Source organism: Macrobrachium nipponense, chromosome 18 (assembly GCF_015104395.2).
Source record: "Macrobrachium nipponense isolate FS-2020 chromosome 18, ASM1510439v2, whole genome shotgun sequence".
Classification (NCBI taxonomy): domain Eukaryota; kingdom Metazoa; phylum Arthropoda; class Malacostraca; order Decapoda; family Palaemonidae; genus Macrobrachium; species Macrobrachium nipponense.
The window spans coordinates 80,883,432-80,910,931 of record NC_087211.1 but is presented as its reverse complement, the minus strand read 5'-3'; the positions used below and the strand labels follow the sequence as shown (position 1 = coordinate 80,910,931).

The 27,500-nt window shown below is 36.2% G+C and overlaps 1 protein-coding gene across 1 annotated transcript in view; it reads left to right on the top strand.

Moving 5' to 3' along the window:
- LOC135196666 (sodium- and chloride-dependent glycine transporter 1-like) overlaps positions 1-27,500 on the top strand; it is a 66,922-nt gene that overhangs the window by 11,745 nt on the left and 27,677 nt on the right. The window contains 7 exon segments of the mRNA XM_064223501.1: positions 8,689-8,836; positions 16,617-16,748; positions 17,223-17,377; positions 19,081-19,160; positions 19,928-20,060; positions 20,472-20,606; positions 25,249-25,477. Of these exon segments, the coding sequence (XP_064079571.1) occupies positions 8,695-8,836; positions 16,617-16,748; positions 17,223-17,377; positions 19,081-19,160; positions 19,928-20,060; positions 20,472-20,606; positions 25,249-25,477 (1,006 nt within the window). The 5' untranslated portion in view covers positions 8,689-8,694.

Here is a 27,500-nt window from a genome sequence, read left to right as displayed (position 1 = left end):
AATACTCGGTAAAAAATGGACGGTAAAAGGTTAAAATACTCGGCAAAATGGACGGTAAAAGGATAAAATACTCAGTAAAATGACGGTAAAAGGTTAAAATACTCGGTAAAAAATGGACGGTAAAAGGATAAAATACTTGGCAAAAATTGACGGTAAAAGGTTAAAATACTCGGTAAAGTAGATGGTAAAAGGATAAAATACTTTTTAAAGTAAACGGTAAAAAGATGAAATACTCGGTGGAATAGACAGTAAAAGGATAAAATACTCGGTTAAATAGACTGTAAAAGGATAAAATACTCGGTAAAAGACTGTAAAAGGATAAAATACTCTGTGAAAATGGACAGAAAAAGGATAAAATACTCGGCAAAAATGGACGGTAAAAGGATAAAATACTTGGTAAAAATGGACGGTAAAAGGTTAAAATACTTGGTAAAAATGGACGGTAAAAGGATAAAATACTCAGTAAAGTTGACGGTCAAAGAATAAAATACTTGGTGGAATATGCGGTAAAAGGATAAAATACTCGGTTAAATAGACTGTAAAAGGATAAAATACTCGGTAAAAGACTAAAAGGATAAAATACTGTAAAAATGGACAGAAAAAGGATAAAATACTCCGCAAAAATGGAAGGTAAAAAGATAAAATACTTGGCAAAAAAATGGACGGTAAAACCCAAGGATAAAAATAAAACTCGGTACAAAAAGGATGGTAATAAAAAGGATAAAAAATTACTCGGTTAAAAAAAGGAATGGTTTAAAAAAGGAATAAAATTTTAACGCCCGGTAATTACATGACGGTAAAACGGATAAAAATTACTCCGGTTAAAAAAGGGATGGTAAATAAAAGGATAAAAATTTACTCCGAGTAAAAAAAAGGATTGGGTAAAAAAGGATAAAATTAACCCGGGTTAATAACAGGACGGTTAAAAGGATAAAATACTCGGTAAAAATGGACAGTAAAAGGATAAGATACTCGGCAAGAATGGACGGTAAAAGGATAAAATACTCGGTAAAATGGACAGTAAAAGGATAAAATACACAGTAAAAGGATAAAATACTCGGCAAAATTGGACGGTAAACGGATAAAATACCCGGTAGAAGTAGATTGCAAAACGATGGAATAACCGGTGAAAAAAGACATTGAGATGATAAAATACTCGGTAAAATAAACGGCAAAAAAATAATCGCACAAAAAAGGTTTTAAGTGAATAAAATACCGAGTAAAAAAGACGGTAAAAAGGGTAAAATACTTAGTAAAAATAGTCGATTACAAATTAAATAATGGGCTAAGAAGTAAAATACTCCGTGAAAAAAAGGTAAACAAAAAAAATAAAACAATGATAAAAAAAAAGACTGGGGCGTAGGTCTGTCAGACAAATCCATCTGACAGACGACGCCGAAGTGATCAGGTTACCGCGTCTTAATTTTTTTTTTTTTTTTTTTTGTGCCCGTGAAATTCTGTATCTTGAATTTAGCATTTTTGCTGAACCGAAATAAACGGAAATTCGAGTCGTTCATTGTGGTATGACTTTGTATGACTCTGTGGGCATGAGGGAATGATTTTAACCTTGCCGGGGAATGACGTATCTATTGTGTTGAGAAGGCCATATATTATTTTTTTTAAAGAATTCTTTTGGTTATAACATGGAAACTTTTTAGACAAAATAGATTTAATATTTTGGTGTTTTTTGTTGTCAATTTTTCCACTTAGTATGTGTATGTGTGTGTCTGTGTGTGTGTGTGTGTGTGTGTGTGTGTGTGTGTGTGAGAGAGAGAGAGAGAGAGAGAGAGTTTTTGGTTAATCACATAATTTCATAATGCACAAGAAATGTCATCAAAGAGAGGGAGAGAGAGAGAGAGAGAGGAATGGCGTTTTTGGTCAATCGCTTAATTCCAGTGTAATTAGAGAGAGAGAGAGAGAGAGAGAGAGAGAGAGAGAGAGAGAGAGATAGATATGATGTTTCCGATTGATCACTTAATTCCAGTAAAACACGAAATGTCATCTGCGTTTCATACTCTTTTTTAGATTAGAGGAAGAAGCGAGGGAGTTCCGCCAGAGAGAGAGAGAGACGAGAGAGAGAGGATGAGAGATGAGAGAGGAGAAGAGAGGGGAGATGAGAGCAGAGCGCAGCGACCTGTGGTCTATGAAGTCTCATTCCTACGCCAGTAACATCGCTGCATATCGGATGTCGGGAAATATAATCACTGGCGATGATTTTTATCTCTCGTATTGAGCTGCTTTTGTGATCTAAGCTAGTCGTCCTTACGTGAGTTATCAGTTTGAGGGTTTGCGATTATATATTATATATATATATATATATATATATATATATATATATTATATATATATATATATATATATATATATATATATATATATATATATATATATAATTATGCATGTGTGTATCTATATATATTTGTTGTATCTATATATGTATATATGTTATTACCATAATTTTTTACGTAAAAAAAACTCATAGTAACATGGGACTGGAAATAAACAAACAAATCTACAGTTAGGTATGAAATAATAATAATAATAATAATAATAATAAATAATGACTAATAAATTAATAATAAATAATAATAATAATAATAATAATAATAATAATAATAATAATAATAATATTCTCGTGGCACGAATAGATATGTAACTGACCTTGTATATCTGAAGAGCCCGCCTTTGACTGGCGAGTTCTTCAGTAATTTGTATGCAAATCGTCTTGATTGCTCAAGTCATGTTTTGTTGTATCTTGAATAAAAACAATTTACTCTTTGTACACAATATGGGTGCGCTTGATTGACGCGGGGTTAGAAGGACACAAACAGCTGGCTAAATGGTTTCGTTTGAGGTAAATAGAATGATTAAAAGTAAGATAACGAACGAGGGAACTATGCAACGAGACAGAGCTATAATGATGGGGTGAATTAACATAGTAAACGTAATGAACGGAACGAATCAAGATTGGAGAATGATGTAACAAAAGAAACTGTGTTGTAAGTAGACTGATTTCAGATGGTAAACATAGTAAACAGATTGATTTAACATAAGAGAATGATGTAATAACAGAAACAGTGTAAAAGAGTGATTTAACACGGTAAATGTAGTAAACAGATTGATTTAACATTGGAGAATGATGTAACAAAAAAAAGTATAAATAGAGTGATTTAACATATTAATCGTAATAAACGGAATGATTTAACATAGGTCCCGGAATAGATAGTGATATACCATAGTTAATGGATTAAATATTAGTATTTGATTTAGAAAATGTAATAAATAGAATTATTTAGCTTAGAACCTGAATAAATGGTGATTTAACATGTTAAACGGAATGAGAAGAATGATTTAACACAGGAAATTTTAACATAGGAAGGGGAGTGCGTACAATGATTTAACAAAGGAAATAATAAACGACATTTATTGAACAGTCTAACACAGGAGACGGAATGAAGTGTGATTTAACATAGTAAGCTGAATAAACAAAATTATTTAACATAGTAAAGGAACAAACAGAGCTATTCGACATAGGAACTGAATACATAAATTGATTCAACATAGGACACGGAATACATCGTCTCTCTCTAATGGTTACGTAGCGCGTCGAACGAAGCCGCGTCAAAGAACTTCAAGTTACGTAACACGAAGACTTTTTAAATAGACTGTTCCAGGACTCCTTCGCGTAACGTATCAACCTTACGTTACGTCGGATCAAGTAACCCCAGAAGAGGAAGGAATATAGTCTTTTGTAGACTTAGGTAGCGAATTCTCATGCGGTGCACTGTAGGCATTACTTACAGCCTCCTAGCTGCAACCCCTGATGTTTTTTTTTTATTGCGCCTCCTTTCATAGTCTCTTTCTTCCATTATACATTCCTTGCTCTCCCAACCTTTGATTTCTAGTATCTATAAACCTTCTTACTGTCAATTTCCGTTTCTGTGCTGAATGATCTCGTAGGTCCCAGCGCTTGGCCTGAGGCCTAAATTCTATCTTGAGGTTATGTAGTAGATCCGAAAAAGGTTAATTATTCTGGGTGGCTGTGGTTGTGTTCATAACGTTGCCATTGTTGCTTTGGTTTGGTTAATGACTTTGCCGTTGTTGCTGTGGTTATGTTAATAACTTTTCTCTGTTGCTGTGGTTGGGTTAATAACTTTGCTGTTGTTGCTGTGGCTGAATGATGCATTGGTTGTGACAATAAGTTAGCTGCTGTTGCTGTAGCTGTGTTCATAACGTTGCCGATGTTGCTGTGGTTAAGTTAATAACTTCGCTATTGTTGCTGTGGTTGTGTTCATAACCTTTCCGTTGCTGTGGTTGAGTTAATAACTTTGCTGTTGTTGCTGTGGCTGAATGATGCATTGGTTGTGACAATAAGTTAGCTGCTGTTGCTGTGGCTGTGTTAATAACTTTGCTGGTGGTGCCATGGTTGTGTTAGCAGTTTTACTTATGTTGCGCGCGCATTCCTCATCCTTGAAGCACGTCCTTCTACATTTATATAATGAAAAAAGAAGGGTTTTATGTAACGAAAATGTCTTGTGATTAAAGCTAAATTGTTCTCTCTCTCTCTCTCTCTCTCTCTCTCTCTCTCTCTCTCTCTCTCTCTCTCTCGAATTAAGTGGTTAGAATCTTGACTGTTTTGCCGCTAACAAGATTAATGAGGGACCAAGTTCTTTGCTTGGTATTCGGTCTTTATGCAACGAAGAAGAAGAAGAAGAAGAAGCCGCAGTACGCGTATAATAAAATTCAAACTAATTCAAAACTTCGCCCATATTCCACTGCTTGAATGAAATTTTTGGCGGTTAGAATGCCCTTTCCCTAGTCTTTTACTGACATACATGTAACAGGATTCGACGCAGGAACACAACTATATAGGATAATGAGTAACAATAGAGTAGTAGCACTAGGTCTTGTGTCCTGTGAGTGGGCATCGTTACGTAACTCGTAAATGCAGTACTTTTACCTGTACCGTTATTCGTGTCGGGAGTCGTTAAGAAAAATGACATCAGTCGTAGCCTTTGCCCTTCAAGAAAGATGTGTCCTTTACATAATTCTTAGTTGAAGCCCCGCTGAGCCACTCCATAAATTTGTATGATGGGAAAACACGCGGAGAAGAAAGGCGTATTATCCTGTCAGTTGATTTATACAACTTAGTTTCCGTAGGGTCTGGCATCACTTGGTCCCATAGCTGCCAAATACTTTCATACCTTTTACTCTGCTTACGTTTCATATTCTTTCTTCCGTCTGACTTTCCACCTTCTCTAACAATTGATTCATAATGAAAACTGTTACACCTTCCAAACCTTCTGACTCAGTTTCCGTTTCAGCGCTCAATGACGTCATAGGCACTGGATCTTGGCCTTTGGTCTAAATTCTATATATTCTGTTCTATTCTAAGCGCTTAGTGGCAGAATTGTCAAAAATCAATCTGACAATTTTTCGAAGAATATTCATTTTTTTTTTTTTTTTACCCAATTTCCTGGGACGAAAATAAATGCCCTGGTACCCATGGCATTTGAACTTGATTCCTGAAACTAATATATGCCCGGGTAACCATGGCATTTGAAGTTGATTCCTGAAACTAATATATGGCATGGCACTCTTTGGATTTAGACCCGATTCCTGGTACCATGTCATTTGTACTTGATTCCAGAAATTAATATATGCCATGATACCCATCGCATTTGAAACTGATTCCTGAAACTAATATATGCCCTGATACCCTTGGTATTTCAACTTGATTCCTGCAACTTAAAATAAATGCCCTGGTACCCATGGCATTTAAACTTGATTCCTGTAATTAAAATATGGCCTGGCACTTTTTGGATTTAGACCTGATTCCTTAAATTAATAAATGCCCTGGTACCCATGGCATTTAAATGTGATCCCTGAAACTAAAACATGCCCTTGTACCCATGGCATTTGAACTTGATTCCTGAAACTAAAACATGGTCCGGTACCCATGGCATCGAAACTTTATTCCTATATGTCCTGGCACTCGTTGGATTTAGACCTGATTCCTGAAATTGATAAATGCCCTGGTACCCATGGCATTTGAACTTCATTCCTGAAACTAAAACATGCCCTGGTACCCATGGTATTTAAACTTTGAGTACTACAATGTCACCAACACCCTCGCTGTGTTGCCCAGAGCCAAGAAGCGGAGGAGGACGAGAGGGACACAGGATGTGGGATAATTAGGCGAAGGTCGTCCACTTGAACCAGTCAACGAGAGTAATGAGATTGGAAAAGATCTGATTAAGAAGTTATGAAGAAGACGGGTTTTTTTTATCTCTCTCTCTCTCTCTCTCTCTCTCTCTCTCTCTCTCATAGATCCTACTCATCGGCTTCTATTGCAAAATACGTCACCTTGAAGTTGGTTACGTAACGACTGTAAATAATAAAAGTATAATAATGATCAGCCATAGCAACCTTCAATCAGGTTTCCTTGGGGCAATTAGATAACTGCCTGCTTAAAAGGTTCTTCAATAAATCCAGTGCATGACGCAAGCACAGATTTTTTTGCTTGTTATGATACTGCTTAAGGAATAGTTGGGATGTGATGGTCTGCCCATGAGCTTGTTTTTGTTTTAGTTGGTGAATGCTGTAGGTTATAGTTGGTTAGGTTTTGATTTGATAATTTAGAAATATATATATATATATATATATATATATATATATATATATATATATCAGAAACGATACCGTTACATTACCCTTATCATACAAGAATACTATACCCTGCATGTAAAGCCAGATATAGAATTCTTAAAAAAAAAAGAAAGTAAAAAAAAAAACAGCAATCGTCCATCACAGACATCTCCATACCTCCGGTCAGTTTAGAGTTTAGACTGTCCCTTCTCAAGTCACTCTTCCATATAAGATAAAAGACGCCAACTGGTCGAATTCATCATCCTATCAGCGAAAGGACAAACCAGATAAGAGAAGGGGCTGGACCGGACTGTAAATTGGCCCTCTGATAACGCGTAAGGAATTATCACGTATCCGTCTGGCTGGGGGAACTGGACACTCTTTGATACAGAATATCTTATTAAGACTTGTCTACCCGCAGATATTCAGTCGCATACTACAGGTGTACGTGCGTGTATTTATGTGAGTGCTTAAAAGTGCATGTGCTTTGATACACACGAATTCTTTTTGTCTGCTTGGTATGTACGGTATACTCATTGCCACCTGCTAAATATTATATATATATATATATATATATATTATATATATATATATATATATAATATTATATATATATATATATATATATATATATATATAATATATATATATCAATAGGACAGGCGTCCCCCCCCAAACTAATATCTTTCAGTGAAGTTGAATAAATATCTTTTTTTGAAACTGTGCCGTCAGAATCTGTTCACCAATTCCTTCAAAACCATTTTATGACGTGAAACTGTTTCTTTATTATTTTCATATTTTATGAAATTATTCGATACCTCTCCATAGAATAAAAATATATTTTTCCTCTCATCTCATCAGTGACCCAAATCCTCTGTATGGAACAACTTGATATCGGTGTCTTCTTACTTCCTTCTCTGTCTGTTAAATCTTTTTTGACATGATTTTGCAATAGACTTTCTTAAGATCAAGTTGTTCCATTGAAATATGAATGTTCAATAGACTTTCTTAAGATCAGTTTGCTCAATAGAAATGTCATAAAAAAACTTGAATATCTTTTGCGGCAACTCAGTAAATGCCTTTTATATATAGCCTATAGCTCTTCTGACAGTTTTGCCTCGTAATTCTTTTCATTTCATTTTTCAGGAGAATCCAGAATTCTTTTCCAGAGAATTTACACACCAAAGATTTTTTTATAGCAGATATCTTTCCAATATTATTTTCTCGTAATTTTTATCATTTCATTTTTTCAGTGGGTCCAGAACCCAGAATTCTTTTCCAGATACTTTACACACCAAAGATTTTTGTTTTGTTTGTTTTAATTGCGTACATCTTTTTTTTCTCGTAATTTTTATCATCTCATTTTTTTCAGAGGATTCAGAATCCAGAATTCTTTTCCAGAGACTTTAAGCACAAAGTTTTTTTTTTTTTTTTTTTTTTTTTTTTTTGCGTACATCTTCCCCATATTTTTTTTCTCGTAATTTTTATCATCTCATTTTTTTTTTCAGAGGATCCAGAATCCAGAATTCTTTTCCAGAGACTTTATGCACCAAAGTTTATTTTTTTTTTTTTGTTTTTTTTTTTTTTTTTTTTTTTTGCCGTACATCTTCCCCATATTTTTTTCTCGTAATTTTTATCATCTCATTTTTTCAGTGGAGTCCAATCCAGAATCCAGAATTCTTTTCCAGGTAATTTGAAGGTCACATATTTTTTTATATACTACAGACATCTTTCAGTATTATTTTTTTCATCTTTCAACATTTTTAGATTTTGTATGTGTGTGTGTGTGTGTGTGTGTGTGTGTGTGTGTGTGTGTGTGTACTACAGACATCTTTTCAATATTTTTTTCCATCTTTCAATATTTTTTCCCCGTAATTCTCTCCCTGGGAAATTTTTGTTGACGACAGCCATCTTTCCAAAGATCTAAATATCCCCTTTCGAAATATCTCCCACAGAACTTGAGTTCCCAACATCACGAATCATTGAATGCCCCCTCTCGATAAACCCTTCATTCATCCTTTTTGTCCTCTCCTTTCGCAGGATACGATGGGAAGACAAGAAAAGGACGAGAATGAGGAGAGGGGGAACTGGGACAGCAAATGGGAGTACCTCTTGTCCCTGGCTGGCTACGCCATCGGTCTGGGCAACGTCTGGAGGTTCCCTTACTTGTGCTACAGGAATGGAGGAGGTGAGTGGTTTGTGGTGGCGTCGGGTGTCGGTTCTTTGTGATGTGGGAAGATAAGTTGATGGGAATTTGGGAAGGTCAAGGAGGGGAAGAGTTGGAAGTGAGGTGGCGAATTGGAAGATAATTTGGAAGATAAATGAGAGGGGATGAGGATGTGGGGAATGGGAATATAAGAGAGGCTGGGAATGGGAAGATAATTGGGGAGATAAATGAGAGGGGATGAGGATGTGGGGAATGGGAAGATAATTGGGGAGATAAATGAGAGGGGATGAGGAGGTGGGGAATGGGAAGATAATTGGGGAGATAAATGAGAGGGGATGAGGAGATGGCGAATGGGAAGATAAGAGAGGCTGGAAATGGAGAGATAATTTGGAAGATAAAGGAAGTAAAGAATGGGAAGATTATTGGGAAGAAAGGGAAAGGGATAAAGAAGAGGCGGAGAATAAGGAAGGTAAAGAAACCGGGAATGGGTAAATAATTAAGGAAATAAAGGAGATGGAGAATAGGAAGATTATTAGGACGATGAGTAAGGGGAAAATGGGAAGATAATTGGTGTGGAGAGTAAGAAGATAAATGGGAAGATAAAATGGGTGGAAGAATGGGAGATAAAGAAGGGGGATAAAGAGTTGGAGAATGGGGTGGCTATTTGGAAGAGAGAGAGAGAGAGAGAGAGAGAGAGAGAGAGAGAGAGAGAGAGAGAGAGAGAGAGAGAGAAGATTTAAGGTAATTATTTCCTTTTAGCAAATAAAAAGACTGAAAAATATATTTTGCAAAATATGGTAACACTTTTATACCCATCTTCAGGCTAATGATATTAATTATGAGAGAGAGAGAGAGAGAGAGAGAGAGAGAGAGAGAGAGAGAGAGAGGCTATACCATTGCATTAATGGAATTTGCAAGGAAGGAATTATTGAAGGTTGAAAGCAGTGGGACAATTGATCGATTAATTGAGGAGAGTTATTATTATTATTATTATTTTATTTTATTTTTTTATTTTTATTTTTTTTTTTTTTTCTCTATCACAGTCCTCCAATTCGACTGGGTGGTATTTATAGTGTGGGGTTCCGGGTTGCATCCTGCCTCCTTAGGAGTCCATCACTTTTTCCACTATGTGTGCGTTTTCTAGGATCACACTCTTATGCATGAGGCGGAGCTACTTCAGCTCTAGTTTTTCTAGATTCCTTTTCAGGGATCTTGGATCGTGCCTAGTGCTCCTATGATTATGGGTACGATTTCACTGGCATATCCCATATCCTTCTTATTTCTATTTTCAGATCTTGATTACTTATCCATTTTTTCCCTTTTTCTCTTCTTCTTTCAACTTGGTGTCCCATGGTATTGCGACATCAAAATGAGTGATACTTTCTTCTTGACTTTGTCAATCAACGTCACGTCTGGTCTGTTTGCACGTATCACCCTATCCGTTCTGATACCATAGTCCCAGAGGATCTTTGCCTGATCGTTTTTTCTATCACTCCCTCAGGTTGGTGCTCGTACCACTTATTACTGCAAGGTAGCTGATGTTTCTTGCACAGGCTCCAGTGGAGGGCTTTTGCCACTGATCAGGCCTCTTTTTGTACTGGTTCTGTGCAAGTGCCGGGCATTCACTTGCTATGTGGTTTATGGTTTCATTTTTCGTATTGCACTTCCTACATATGGGAGAGATGTTATTTCCGTCCTATCATACTTTGAAAATATCTGGTTCTTAGGGCCTGATCTTGTGCCGCTGTTATCATTCCTTCAGTTTCCTTCTTTAGCTCCCTTCTGTAGCCATGCCAATTGTCATCGCTGGCTAGTTCTTTAGTCTGTCTCATGTATTGTCCGTGCATTGGTTTGTTGTGCCAGTCCTCTGTTCTTTCTGTCTTTCTCCTGTCTCTGTATATTTCTGGGTCTTCGTCTACTTTTTATTAGTCCTTCTTCCCATGCACTCTTTAGCCACTCGTCTTCACTGGTTTTCAGATATTGCCCCCAGTGCTCTGTTTTCGATGTTGACGCAGTCCTCTATACTTAGTAGTCCTCTCCCTCCTTCCTTTCGTGTTATGTATAGTCTGTCCGTATTTGCTCTTGGGTGTAGTGCTTTGTGTATTGTCATTTGTTTCCTGTTTTCTGATCTATGCTGCGGAGTTCTGCCTTCGTCCATTCCACTATTCCTGCGCTGTATCTGATTACTGGCACTGCCCATGTGTTTATGGCTTTTATCATATTTCCGGCGTTGAGTTTTGACTTGAGTATCGCCTTGAGTCTCTGCATATATTCTTTCCTGATCGTGTCCTTCATCTCTTGGTGTTTTATACTCCTCCTTCCATTATTCCCAGGTATTTGTATCCTGTCTCATCTATGTGTTTGATGTTGCTCCCATCTGGTAGCTTTATCCCTTCAGTTCTCGTTACTTTGCCTTTTTGTATGTTGACTAAGGCGCATTTTTCTATTCCAAACTCCATCCTGATGTCTCCAGATACAATCCTTACAGTCTGGATTAAGGTATCTATTTCCTTGATGCTCTTACCATACAGCTTGATGTCGTCCATGAACATCAGATGGTTGATTTTGTTGCCTCTTTTCTTGAGTTGGTACCCGGCATCCATCTTCTGTAGTACTTTTGTCATGGGAATCATGGCTACTACGAAGAGTAGTGGGGACAGTGAGTCGCCCTGGAAGATCCCTCTCTTGATATTAACCTCTGCTAGTCTTTTTCCAGAGCTTGTAAGTATGTTATTCCAGTTGCGCATTGTATTTTTTGAGGAAGCTGATGGTATTTTCCTCTGCCCCATATATTTTCAGGCATTCTATGAGCCATGTGTGTGGTATCATGTCGAAGGCTTTCTTATAGTCTATCCATGCCATGCTTAGGTTGGTTTTCCTCCTTCTCCTACTGTTCTTCATTACCATTTTGTCTATCAGGAGCTGGTCTTTTGTGTTCCCCTACACTTCCTTCTGCAGCCTTTCTGTTGGTGGGGGATGGTGTTTGTCTCCATCTAGGTAGTTTGTATAGCTTTTCAACTGATGATACCTGTTAGTAAACTTTTCCACATTATTGGTAGGCAGTGATAGGCCTGTAGTTACTGGCTATATTTCCCTTACTCTTGTCTTTTTGTACTAAGGATGTTCTTCCTGTGGTCATCCATTTGGGTGCTTGGTGATTTGAGATACAATGCTGGAGTTCTTCGCTATTCGTGGGTGTAGGCCTTGAAGTTTTTGAGCCAGTATCCATGGACTTCATCGGGACCTGGGGCTTTCCAGTTTGGCATTTTCTTTAGTTGGTGTCTGACTGTGTCTGTCGTGATGTCTGTGAATCTTTGTTTATCTCCCTGTTTCTTCCTTCCTTGACTTTCTGGAGCCCATGTTGCATGTTTGTTGTGTGATACCGGATTGACGCCATATGTTTTTCCAGAGTCTCTTACTTGATTCGGCTTCAGGAATTTCTGGTGTTGTCTTCCCCTCTTAGTTTGGCTGTATAGTCTTTTCTGGTGGTTCCGAATAGTTTGTTCTGTTGGTATCCCACCCTTATTCCTGTTCATGTACCGTTGGATCTTGTGTGCTTTGGCCTTAAGCCTCTGTTTTACATCTTCTATTGTGTTGTTTAGTCCCCTCTCTTGTACTTTGTATTTCTCGTTGAGTTCCTCCCTTGTTTTTTTTCTTGCTTCTTAGCCTTTTTTCTGCCATCTCTTTCAGTTTACTCAAGTCAGATCTCATCACCATAAATTTGCTTTTCCAGGGCGGGCCTTTTCCAACAGGAGGCGCTGTTTTTGGTTTCTGTTGGGTTGGTTATTATTATTATTATTATTATTATTATTATTATTATTATTATTATTATTATTATTATTATATGACAGACGTCATAGATGATAAAAGTGTGAATATGATAAAAACATAGCTTCCACCACTTAAGCTACGAATATGATGTAAAGGAGTTTGATATTTCACTAATATAACTATAAAGGAACAATTTTCTAACCGTTGACATTGGTAATTTCAAGTAAGGTAATATTGCTTTAGTCACTCATAAGTTGATCGTTTTCTATAACGGTGACAATGTAGGTTTTCTTTGATCAATTGAAGGGGGTTCTCGTATAATTTTACCAGTTAGAAATGCTCACAACCAAGGATGATTGGAATGTAAGCTAATTAGCATGTCTAGACGTTGAAGTTAGACATGAGTGGATGTAAAGGTTATTCATTGAAAAGACGAATAAGCGCTAATTGATCAAAGATATTTGAGAGGGAGAGAACTCAAATAGTTGTATGTAAACGCTACATTTTGTGTGAATGTGTTTGTGTGTGTGTGTGTGTGGTGAGAGAGAGAGAGAGAGAGAGAGAGAGAGAGAGAGAGAGAGAGAGAGAGAGAGAGAGAGAGAGAGAGACGTAACAAAATATTTATAGTAAATAGTCTTGAATATTTAAAAATAATTTTCATACAATTAAGTCCCTTGGAAGAAAATTTAGTTTAAGAATATATAGCCTAATCTCTCTCTTTTCAGTGTCCCATCTATCTTTCACCATTCTGCCCTTCCCTTTTATCTATCTATTTATCAATCCATCCATCTATCAATCTATCTATCTGTATATCTATCTATCTATCTAAGATCGATCTATCTATCCTATCCTTATACCTTTTTAAACCTAACCTATCCTACCGACCTACCTACCTACCTACCTAACCATACCTACCTACATACCTACCTACCTACCTACCTCCTCCGTCTGTCTGTGTCTGTCTGTCTGTCTGTCTGTCTGTCTGTCTGTCTGTCTGTCTGTCTGTCTGTCTGTCTGTCTGTCTGTAAGATTAGCACAGGAGCAAAACTGTCGAACAAAGGCCTTTGAATCCCCAGCATAAGCCCAGGCCTTTCGACACGTGTCCTTTTCTGTCTACACGTGTATAGTCTGTACCTAAGCACCTCGCCTAAACAGCTTCTTTGTGAACGCCCTGTCCATTGTGCGGTGAAATTAAGCAGAGAGAGAGAGAGAAAGAGAGAGAGAGAGAAGGGATAATGTTGCATGCAGTTTTTGCAGATAATAAGATTCTTCTGAACAATGGGCAACCCCGCATTATTGCTTGCTCGATTTGGTCTATGTCATATGCTCTCTCTCTCTCTCTCTCTCTCTCTCTAACGTATCTATTTTAGTTTAATCCAAGTTAAAAACTGGATACGATAGATAAGATAATGGGTACGAAGGGAGCTTATTTTATGTAAATTATATGTTAATTGCCTTGATAACTGTATGTATAATTATATAAGACACTTCTTAAGTTTAATTGGTGGAAAATGTTTCTCATTTACTCCCCTTCCCCTTTGTGGTGGTGGGGGGTGGGGGGAAGGGGCAGGGGGATGTTGTTGACTAAAGGGTTGCCGCTAGGGGATGTTTCTTGCTATAACGAAATTAAAAGAGTAATACCAAATGTCACGAGTGGAATCTTGCCAGAAGCGGATTCGAATTTGGGAGAGATAGGAATGTAACTTTATTTAGCCCTGGCGGAGATTTGCTCGTGCCACTTTCCAACTTTCTTTCCCATTTTCTAGCCTTCTTTGCAGATTTCCTCTTCATGAATTCGTTATAAAAAAATATTCTGATAATAACGTTAACAACGCTAATAATATCCCCCTTCACCCGAACTATTGTTCCTTTAAGGTCAATATAAACGTTAATAACTCTCGTTATTTATACTTCGATTTATAAATAGCGTCGTGACGAAAGCACGAGTTTATTAATGACGCGTCTGGTTCTTGTCAGCTACGTGTATTTTTAACTATAAATGAGAATCCTTTTCGTGGGATGGATTGATTGATTGGTTGGCTTCTGTTTACCTGGCGTGACAAGTATAACCCCGGCTATCGTGAAATAGATTAATCTTGTATTAATACATTTTGGGGTCTTGGAGTCAATATGGGTCGTGGAACTCATGGCATTTTGTTCCTTAGTTTGTTGGGTCTGAATGGAGAGAGAGAGAGAGAGAGAGAGAGAGAGAGAGAGAGAGAGAGAGAGAGAGAGAAAGTTCGGAGGGTACGTGTCGGAAATCGTAATATTTATATTTTTTCTCCATGTTTTATCTTTTTTAATTGCCTGAGAGAGAGAGAGAGAGAGAGAGAGAGAGAGAGAGAGAGAGAGAGAGAGAGTGAGTTCAAGGGGCATGTGTCGCAAATCCTAATAATATATTATCTCTTTTATTTCTGTGCATGTCATGTCACAGAGAGAGAGAGAGAGAGAGAGAGAGAGAGATTACGTTACGCAAGTCCTAATATATTTTTCCTCTTTTTCCAAATCGTTTCTTTATATTTGTCCGTCTCTCTCATTGCTTAGCCAGACTTTTGCGTTGACATTGTGGGGGGGGAGGTCCATAAAAGCAGGCGGGTGAAATGAGACGAACGAAATACCTGTTTATTTTCCAGGTTTCTCGTTGTGTCCTGCATTATGCTAAATTGTCTTTTAATCTTATCTCTTTGTTCCCGCATTCATCATCGTCATTATACCTTTCTCCTTATTTTCCATTTAGTCGCTTTCGGTCCCTCCTCTTCCCTTTAAGCTCTCTTGTTTCTCCATTGTCCTCTCTCTCTCTCTCTGTGTTTTCATTCTTTCTCCTTTCACCAGCAACTCCTAATTTGTCGTCCTTTGGAGATAGAGAGAACCTGTTTACATTTCATTACTTTGAACGTAATTTTTTTTAATGGCTTAGAAAACTTTTCTGACCGCACAGTTTAGTTTTGTGTGTATGTGTTTTTTTTAACCTTCCTCTCTTGTCTCTCTCTCTCTCTCTCTCTCTCTCTCTCTTGTTTCTCTCTCTCTCTCTTTTCTTCTCTCTTGTCTCTCTCTTGACTCGGATGCTTTTTTGTCTCCCTTTCTTCACATGTAATGGGATCATTTCATTACAGTTTTTTTTTTTATATTTCGAATACTTGTCCCCAACGAGTATTGCCTAGGGTTTGCTACGAAAGGCGCACTGTGGGCTTCACCAGAAGTTCTTTTTTTTCCGGTTTGCCCGCTCTCTGGAATTTCATTCTCATCTGCTTCCCTGAATTAGTCTCTGCACGCCTAGCTGTCCAACTTCTTTGACCTTAAATTAAAAAAAGCTTTCATTATTGGGGCAAATCATTCTCAATTAATAATAATAATAATAATAATAATAATTAAAATAATAATAATAATAATTTTTTTCATTTTTATATTCTATTAATAATGTTCAAGATTTTTTGTTACATTACATTTTTTACTTATTTTTGTCATTTTCAAATTTGTCAATAATCGCAAATAAGTAAATTTAAAGGTTTCTTTTATTCTTTATTTCGCCCTAGAAGGCTTTAATTACCATTTTAATTTTGGTACTCCTTATATATATATATTATAATTATATATATATATATATATATATATATATAATATATTATATATTCTTATAGATATATCTATATATAGCTGGAGGATTACCCAAAATTAAAATAAAAGAAACCTTAAATTTACTTAGTTGCGATTAATGACAAATTTGAAAATGAAAAAAATAAGTGACAAATGTAATAGTGCAAGAAATCTTGAAAATTATGAATAGAATATAAAAATGAAAAAAAAAATCGCCTTCAAAATTGGAAGGTTATATGTGATTGATGAAAGAATAATTTTAAAATGACAATGAATATATATATATATATATATATATATATATATATATATATATTATATATATACATATATATTATATACACGTTGTCATTTTAAACTTATTCTTTGATCACTCACATATAAGCTTCCCAATTTTGAAGGCGAATTTTTTGTTATACCGAATTTTCCCTTTCAGGCGCCTTCCTAATCCCCTACCTGATGATGCTGTTCGTCGTCGGGATACCGGCCTTCTTGCTGGAGTCCTCAGTCGGCCAGTTCAGTTCTTCAGGCTGCCTGACCCTCTACAAAGTCTGTCCGATCTTCAAGGGTGAGTGTTGGATCTTTATTCCTTCACAAGCAGCTGTAGGCGAGTGGAGGAAGAGTGGGTATGACCTTGTGGGATACCTGTAGAATGTAAATATCCTGTATGATATCTGTAAATTGTAAGTTACCTGCGACCTGTATGGTTCCTGTATACGTGTAAATTGTAATTTACCTACTACCTAGTATGGTTCGTGTTCATTGGAAGTGGCCTGTATGATACCTGTTGAATGGGAGGTACCTGTATGGGGCCTGTTAAATAAACATGACCTGACCTGTATGGTACATGTAAAATTGAATTAACCTGACCTGTATGGGCCCTGTAAAATGAACATGACTTGACCTGTATGGGGCGTGTAAAATGAACTTGACGTGACCTGTATGGTACCTGTACAATGTACATTTAATTTCAGGAAACTTGAAATTGAGCGAAAACTTTCACCCAAATAAATGTCACGAATTGTGTCCGCGTCTTTGGCAGGTATTGGTTACACCTCTGTGATGGTCTCCCTCATTGCCAGTACTTACTACAGCGTCATTGTGGCCTATCCCCTGATCTACCTGTACCACTCCCTCACGTCATCTGTGCCCTGGGCGTCCTGCGATAATGAGTGGAATACCCCTGACTGTGTGGCAGTAAGTAAGCGATTGGTATATTTTTTTTTCAGGAGGTTTAATTTATGCTGAAGAAGTGGTGGAGTTCAATTTAATTTCTTTATAATTATAAAGGCAACATGAGATTGTACAATATGTTTCATGTAATTAATTAGCTCTCATTCTTATAGTTTAAGATATTTATAATCACCTTTCCACAAATAGATTAATAGTCGTTGAGTTGTTAATTACTACTACCTATATAATCCGCGAGATATATTATATATACTATATCTATATCATCACCTATATATATATATATATATATTAATTATATATATACAATATATAATAATCTCTATATATATATAAATTTTTCCAAAACGAGAGTCTAATGAATGCCATTGTATGTATAAAGGGCATGATAATAAATAAATTTCCATTATTTAAATGTCAAAGGAATGAGGTCTGATGCACTTGGCAGTTACTGATTATGTCAGTATATAATCTCTGTAAGGACCTTCGCTGCTCAAGAAATAGCAAGTGGCTGTACCCAGTTCTTAATTTTCTCTGACTCCTCCTCTTAATTCTGATGTTATAACCAAAATCTTTTTGGCGGTGCAGTAGTTTTGTATATTACCAGACCAAAGTGTCAAATTACCAAGTGTTATATGACGAAACGGTCAACAATTGGCAGTGTTTTTAAGCATAATGCATTAGCCTTTAGATGGACATTTTTTGTGTAACGAGATCACAGAGTTTCTGGTCTAGACTCTCAATGAGGAAGAGCTCGAAGATTTTGGTCCTTAAGTGGAACTCTGAGAACGAGAGAAAGGAGATGTGAACATTAGAGCAAGGTACAGTTAAACACTTGGAACAGCCATAGTAGAAGACACCAAAAGACACCAGAAGTCTAATTGCAGAAATAAGTGCAGTTGAGACTGAAGAGACTGAAAAAACTCTGTTTTTGTTTACATTCTGCAACACAACAGACCCCATTGAATCCCTTGCTGTCAGAGGGTTTGAATATTACCGAACAAAGGCTGGTTTTACAAGAATATTTCACTCCTTAAATGAGTGAACAAAGTCTGGTTTTAACAGAATACTGCTCCCTTTAAATGAGTCAACAAAGGCTTGTTTTAACAGAATATTGCACCCTTTAAAATAAGTGAACAAAGGCTGGTTTTCCCTTTAAATAAGTGAACAAAGGCTGGGTTTCCCTTTAAATAAGTGAACAAAGGCTGGGTTTCCCTTTAAATAAGTGAACAAAGGCTGGGTTTCCCTTTAAATAAGTGACAAAAGCTGGTTTTCCCTTTAAGTGAACAAAGGCTGGTTTTACCGTTAAATAAGTGAACAAAGGCTGGGTTACCCTTTAAATGAGTGAACAAAGGCTGGTTTTCATTGTAAATGAGTGAACAAGGTCTGGTTTCCCCTTTAAGTGAGTGAACAAAGGCTGGATTTTCCTTTAAATGAGTGGACAAAGGCTGATTTACCTTTTGAATGAGAGAGCAGAGGTTAGTTTTCCCTTTAAATGAGTGAACAAAAGCTGGTTTTCCCTTTAAATAAGTGCACAAGGGCTGGGTTTCCCTTTGAATGAGAGAACGGAGGTTAGTTTTCCCTATAAATAAGTAAACAAAGGCCGGGCATCCCTTTAAATGAGTGAACAAACGTTTAGTTTATCTGAATATTGGACGATGAAATGAGTGACTACCAGTATCTTAGCAGTGTCTTTATTCCATCCACAGGCAACCTCCTTTACTGAGGATTTCCCCGAAAGGCTTTGGAATTCTACCAATGCAGTCTCGGCGGCCGACGAATTTTTCCAGTGAGAATATAGAGTGGTTCCATGTGTCAGTTGTCGTGATAATACTCATCTGGCCTTTTCTCATTGTTGTTTGTAATTTACTTGATAAATAACAGTGTAAATTTGGATATTGCATCATCATGTTTCTGACGGGGTGCTTTGTCTAGATGTTGCACTATACGTAGGTCCTTGAATCAGACAGTTTGTCAAGTGACTGTTTTGCTGCTGTCAGATTTAGTTGACCCTTAATCAATGCTGTAACTCAAGATTAATTTTATGCTGTAGTCAAGCTTAACTTTAAGTTATGGCCAAGATCAATTTCATGCTGTAGTCTAGATTAACCTAATGCTGTAGTCAAGTCTAATTTTAAGCTGTATCCAAGATTAGTTTTATGTTTTATCCAGGATTAGTTTTATGCCGTAGTCAAGATTAAATTTATGCCGTGGTCAAATCTAATTTTAGGCCGTATCCAAGATTAGTTTTAGGATTTATCCAAGATTAGTTTTATGCTGTATCCAAAATTAGTTTTATGCTGTAGTCTAGATTAACCTTATGCTGTAGTCAAGTCTAATTTTAAGCCGTATCCAAGATTAGTTTTATGATTTATTCAAGATTGTTTTTATGTTGTAGTCAAGATTACCCTTTATGCCATAGTTAAGTCTAGTTTTAAACTGTATCCAAGATTATGTTTATGCTTTATCCAAGAATAATTATAAGTTTTCCAGCGGCAAGTGATTCTCCTTAACACGAGCAAAGACTCTGTGACGTCACCCCACTTCCTTCCGCAGTAACTACGTCCTGGAGATCTCTCCGGGAATCGAGGAGCCCAACGGTCTTGTCTGGTCGATCGTCTTCGCAACAGCTTTCGTGTGGACGGTCGTCTTCTTGTGCATCTTCAGGGGCGTCAAGGTTGTTGGCAAGGTAGGCTCGAGGTCTTATTAAACATCTGATGCCTAGGCCAGTCCCTTACGACGCTATCGTAGGTCCCAGCGCTTGGCCTGTGGCCTAAGTTTACGATTACTTGGCGAGTAAGGCTACAAAGTACTTTGTTGTTGTTGTGGAAAGCCCTGTGGAAAAGCCTACAAAGGTCTGAAAATAAGGTGTCTCGCGTTGAGTTAAAGATACAGGAATTTTAGGATGGGGTATTTAATGATTTATTTATCAGAATGAAAGTGTAAAAAATAGATAATGTGCATGTTAAATAAAACAAATATTTCTATTAAAGTATAGCATATATATTTTAATTTTCGTCGGTAAAACAACGTACGCGCTACCTGCCCTTAGATTTTACTATATTCCACTCTTCAATTCATTCACTTATTCTGCCTATAGGTCGTATGGCTGACTACAACCTTCCCTTATGTCATGCTCTTCATATTATTCGTCCGGGGTGTGACCCTACCCGGAGCGTGGGAAGGGATCAAGTATTACATCTACCCAGATCTTAGCAAGCTGACCCACTATAATGTAAGTATCCCTTTTTTTGACGTTTGACTGTTGACCTATGATGACCTGTGACGTTAGTGACATTATTTACCAGTGAACAGGGGCACAGAAGGAAGTGCTCGAAATATGTGGCTGCAACGTTCAAGTAGTTTTATGGGTCTTTTATCTTCTTATAGGAATATAAATATATCAGTAATTTGGCTTAAAAACGTTATTGCTGTACTGTAACTTTAGAAATATAATTAATACTTAATAGAGTAAAGATGAAATATGATATACTTGATATTGTAATATAGTAAAAAAGTTTATATATTTTGCCCCACAAGAAGCAGTTAAAAATTCAGAATCTAAGATCGCACGGAACTTTGCAATAAAAGGAAGGTATTAACACGCTCCAGTGTTCCGTCACTGAAGACTTTCCAAATATCTCGTGAGGAAAAAACACTTAAGGAGATTTTCCAAAACTTTATCTTAAATTTTTTGTATAAACTATTAATTGGGGTAGGAATTTGACTTATTTGGGTGTATTTGTATAAATTCTAACGTGTCTCCGTTCTTACGTTTAAATTGACTTGCCATAGTTCTTATGGAAATTTTCTGTATATGGCTCTGGATTCTGGTAAATTGGACCTTTATATCTATAGTAATTTTATTCTAGAGTTACACATATGTACCCACATGAATGCACGTTAACACATACATATATATGTATGTATATAGTATATAGATAAAATATATTCAAAGGAGATGTAAGATAATTTTGTTTCTGAGTTCTTCAGAGTTTTCCCAGGCAGTTCTGGGTTGGTCGTTAGTATATATATATATATATATATATATATATATATATATATATAATGTATATATATATGTATATATATATATGTATAATTATTATATATATATATATATATATATATATACATATATATATTATATATATAATATATATATATATATATATATATATATATATAATATAGTCTCAGTAATTGGGCGGCTACTTGGAAATCTTAGCTTGATGATGAATAATAGTGCCAAGACTAGGAAGAACATTCTTTAATATTACGAGCTTTCGAGGTTTAAAACCTCATCTTCAGGCTGAAAAAATGACAAGGATGAGAAATCACTAAAAATTACATTAAAATTAATTGTCTGATTAAAAGCTTCAGTAAAACATAAAATAAAACGAACATCACATACAAACTAAAAATTAAAAATTACGAAAAAACTAAAACAAAGCGCAAATCATACAAAAACAGAGATAAAAATAAAAATAATATGAAAGGTAAACAAACTACACTCAAAAATAAAATAGCTAACGACCCACTTTGTGTACCTACTATGAAACTATATGATAGCTAGTTGAATACCGGACGAGTTGTTGTTCAATTCCGGTTTCATTTTCTTAATAAACAGCGACTCTGAAATTAAAAGGTCCAGTCTATTTGAGCAAAAAGACAGTACTCTAAAATCTAGGTGAGTGAAAGGATGGTCCTGTGCTAAACTGTGATCCCTTATGGCAGAAAATGGTGGTTTAGAAAGAGGAAACCTAGTTCTAACGGAAAGACCTCTGTGTTCCAAAATTCTGTGTCTAAGCCAGCGGGAACTGGATCCCACGTATCGCAGACCACACTGCGAACAGGTAAACAAGTAAACGACACTCGAATTAAGGTCCACAGGAAGAGCAGGCTTCTCCCTCAAAAGTGATCCTACAGTAAAAGGGTTAGTAAAAACAAATCTGAAACTAACTTGAGGAAAACTATGCTTAAGTATTTCTTGTAACTTTTTTCGTACCAAGTAGCTACTATGACCAAGGAAAGGCAATTTAATATACTTTACATCTTTACTAGCAGTACTGTACACCGGTCTGGGACAAAATTTCTCATGTAGAAAATTTTTCAGAACTTTGTAAAAGACAAATACGGGATAAGAATTTTCGGAAAAATAATTCTGGAGGAAGACCATGTCTTGATGAAATAAATTAAAATCACAACAGACATTGTAAGCTCTTAACAAAAGAGGAAAAGGATGTTCTTTCTCTTGGTCTTGAGTTTGCCTTGACTCCCATGAAATTCAATTTCTTCAAGTATTTTTTAAGTTTTGAAAAACTATGTTCAACTTTAAGAAACAGTGACATTTGTGGTAGTGAAACCCTTATTTCAATTTTTAACAAAATTTCAGTAATTGCAAATGAGACTTTTAAAAATTTTAATCGTAGAAAGGAGGGTGACAATCAGTTAAATAAAGACAGAATCAATATTTTACGCAATCTTAAGAACGATGATAGTATTGTTATTACAAAACCAGATAAAGGCAGGGGTGTTGTATTGATGAATAGGTCTGATTATTTAGATAAAATGAATGAAATACTCTCTGATAATACAAAATTTAGGATGTTGAATGCAGATATTGCGGGTCACATTTTGAAATTAGAAGATAAATTAAATAGGATGTTAAGAAGTTTGAGAGATAAGATTGGGGAAGTTGCATATAGTAATTTATATGCTTCAGGGTCAAAGCCCGGTTATATGTATGGTCTACCTAAGGTGCATAAAATAGGAAACCCGTTGAGACCCATTATATCTTCAATTGGCACTTTTAGCTATTACTTATCAAAGTTTCTAGTTCCTGTTTTAAAACCTCTAACTTTTAGTGAGTTTAATGTCCCAAATTCTTCCAAGTTTGTCAAAGAATTGTGTTCTTTCGATTTTAACCAAGATGTTGTAATGGCTAGTTTTGATGTAACCTCTCTTTTCACAAATATCCCATTAAAAGAAACAACTGACATTATTCTTAATAATATATGTGAAAACCACATAACAACTTTTGGACTTAGTAAAATAGATTTGCGAAAGTTATTACAATTGGCTACAACTGATGGCATTTTTACTTTTGATGGTAAATTATATAATCAAATAGATGGTGTTGCTATGGGAAATTCCCTTGGACCTGTATATGCAGATTGTTTCATGGGTTATTGTGAAAAGATTTGGATGTCTGAATGCCCTGTTGCTTTCAAACCCTTGTATTATCGTAGGTACGTGGATGACACTTTCCTTGTGTTTAGGGAACGTTCACACGTGGATTTATTTTTAGAATATTTTAATTCTCGTCATCCTAATATTTCTTTTACTTGTGAGACAGAACAGGATAATATGTTGTCATTTTTAGATGTTCAGGTACACAGAAATAGAAGTAAATTTCAGACTTCCGTTTATAGGAAAAGTACTTTTACTGGCTTGGGATTGAATTATCTTAGTTTTTCACCAAAGTTGTTTAAACTTAATTCAATACGTACTATGATAAATAGAGCTTACAATGTCTGTTGTGATTTTAATTTATTTCATCAAGACATGGTCTTCCTCCAGAATTATTTTTCCGAAAATTCTTATCCCGTATTTGTCTTTTACAAAGTTCTGAAAAATTTTCTACATGAGAAATTTTGTCCCAGACCGGTGTACAGTACTGCTAGTAAAGATGTAAAGTATATTAAATTGCCTTTCCTTGGTCATAGTAGCTACTTGGTAAGAAAAAAGTTACAAGAAATACTTAAGCATAGTTTTCCTCAAGTTAGTTTCAGATTTGTTTTTACTAACCCTTTTACTGTAGGATCACTTTTGAGGGAGAAGCCTGCTCTTCCTGTGGACCTCAATTCGAGTGTCGTTTACTTGTTTACCTGTTCGCAGTGTGGTCTGCGATACGTGGGATCCAGTTCCCGCTGGCTTAGACACAGAATTTTGGAACACAGAGGTCTTTCCGTTAGAACTAGGTTTCCTCTTTCTAAACCACCATTTTCTGCCATAAGGGATCACAGTTTAGCACAGGACCATCCTTTCACTCACCTAGATTTTAGAGTACTGTCTTTTTGCTCAAATAGACTGGACCTTTTAATTTCAGAGTCGCTGTTTATTAAGAAAATGAAACCGGAATTGAACAACAACTCGTCCGGTATTCAACTAGCTATCATATAGTTTCATAGTAGGTACACAAAGTGGGTCGTTAGCTATTTTATTTTTGAGTGTAGTTTTGTTTACCTTTCATATTATTTTTATTTTTATCTCTGTTTTTGTATGATTTGCGCTTTGTTTTAGTTTTTTCTTAATTTTTAATTTTTAGTTTGTATGTGATGTTCGTTTTATTTTATGTTTTTACTGAAGCTTTTAATCAGACAATTAATTTTAATGTAATTTTTAGTGATTTCTCATCCTTGTCATTTTTTCAGCCTGAAGATGAGGTTTTAAACCTCGAAAGCTCGTAATATTAAAGAATGTTCTTCCTAGTCTTGGCACTATTATTCATCATCAAGCTATATAATATATATATATATATATATATATATATATATATATATATATATATATATATATATATATATACACGCATATACACCAGCTGACCAACCCAGAACTGCCTGGGAAAATTCTGAAGACCTCGGAAAAAACTTTTTCCTGCATTTCCTTTGAATTGTTGTGTTGCGTAAACTACATACCCATACCATCAATGAAAAGGCTTTTCTTTCCTGTTATTAATAATTCTGCCTTCAATATGTTGCTCTAAATAAACATAATATGTACATACATATATCTGTGATAACATGTACATACATATATCTGTGAGAGAGAGAGAGAGTAATATGTTTCATTTTGACTTCATAACATTCCAGATATGGGCTGACGCAGCCGTCCAGATCTTCTTTTCCTTGGGCCCCGGCTTCGGCTCTGTGGTCACCATGAGCTCGTTCAACAGGTTCCGCAACAACTCTCAGCGGGACGCTCTCCTCATCCCCATCCTGAACTGCGCCACGTCCATCTTCGCCGGGTTCGTCGTGTTTTCGGTCCTCGGGTTTCTGGCCCACATGACGGGCAAGACCGTGGCGGATGTGCCCTCCGCTGGTAAGATAATGATGCTTTGTTTGTTTGTTTGTTTGTTTGGGTGGGGGTTCCAGTGAGGGGTGTTGGATTATCTTAACGTTTGTTGTATGCTTTTTAGTAGTGTTTTAAAGCTATTCGTTTACTTTTCTTGTGGTTGTTGGTCTTCTGTGGGATATATATATATATATATAATATATATATATATATATATATATATATATATATATATATATATATATATATATATATCCCACAGAGAGAGAGAGAGAGAGAGTATTTCATCATTTTTGAATGAGCATATCGAACCGGATATCACTATATTTTTCTGAATTTAACCCCCATTCCCCTACTCCAAATAAAAAATAAATAAATAAGCTATTGCACACTGCCTCTGCAACACCCAAACAAACCAACAACCACGTCAGAACTTTACGATTCTGAGGTTGGCATGACGAGAGCGACCTAGTTTTGCCATGAATATATAGGCTTTGTGTGTGTTTGCGCGAACACACACAAAAAACTCCCGTTTGTGTTAAAGCGCCCGTTGTGTGCGTGTATGTGTTTTTTTTCTATACGTATTGTTTGCCCACAGATGCTAGTAAGGGCTGGTTATCATTCTCTCACATTAGAGACGTGTGTGTGTGTGTGTTTTTTTTTTGGTTATTGGTTTACCTGGCGTTGCAGTGTTTCTGTGATGGGAGTGTCGTATTCACCGTGAACTTTGTAAGATTTTGTTTCATGGCATATAATAGGTATCTAATTAAAATCTTTATATATAACTACATATAATAGGCACCTACTTAAAGTCTTATTTTATAAATACATAAAGTAGGTAAATAATTAAAGTCCTATTTTATATCTTCACATAATAGGTACCTAATTAATGTCTTACTTTATAACTAAATATAATAGGTACCTAATTAAAACCCTATTTTATAACTACATATAATAGGTACCTAATTAAAGTCTTATTTTATAACTACATATAATAGGTACCTAATTAAAGTCTTGATTTTACAACTACTTATAATAGGTATCTCATTAAACTCATTAGTAAGGGAATCGTGGCTTTTTAATCACTTCCTTCTAGCTAACTAAGGCACAAAAAAAAAAAAAAAAAAAAAGCTGAAATTCGTCGCCAAGGTCCATATGTCAAGGCCAAGGTATCGGTAGCTGATTGTGAAAGTGTGGGGAACTTGATATGTTCAGCTTTTAAGTAACTGAAGGGAAACCTAGACTTGCTTCGTAAATTATTATTCCCCAGGAATATATTATTCTTCTCTACGTTTATCCACCATACAGGATGCATTTTTAAGCTTAGACGAACTTTCTAAGCTCAGACGCATATGTAGAAGTACTTCGTAAGCTTAGAAGCATTAAATCACTTTAAGAAGTTTATAAGCACTTTGTAAGCTTAGAAGGACTTTCTAAGCTTGGAAGGTAAACTTCTAAGTAGTACCTCCCTTTTCATGTAACACTTTCTTCCCCTACCCCCCAAAGTAGACGAGGTCACGTTGCTGTCCGAGGTCAATTTCGGAGAAGGACACCTTTCCTCCAAGGATGTCATTATTCATCCACCTCAAGAAGGACTTTTAACCTCCTTGACCTGGCTTTCCCCCCCAACCCCCCGAGAGAAACTCATTACTAAGAAGGTCCATTTCCGCATGTGGTTTATAATTGACATTTGCTACGAGCTGGGACTCTCTCTCTTCTCTCTCTCTCTCTCTCTCTCTCTCTCTCTCTCTCTCTCATATACATACAATAGGAATTACGTCTTCAAATAATGTTCTGGAATTAGATTCCGAGGATCTCGCTTGAGGTCTGGACGCTTCGTTAAGAGACTTGGAACTGGATTAGCTGTCATATTCCTCTCTCTTTCTCTTTCGCTCTCTCTTGTTGATTAATCACACACACACACCCACAATCTCCCCCTTCCCCCTCCTCGTAACCCCTCCCGGGGGGAATAATAACAAGAAAACCGTGGGACAAAAGAAAAAAAAAGGGAGATTGCTCATATAACCTTAGCAATGGGTTTTATTGACGT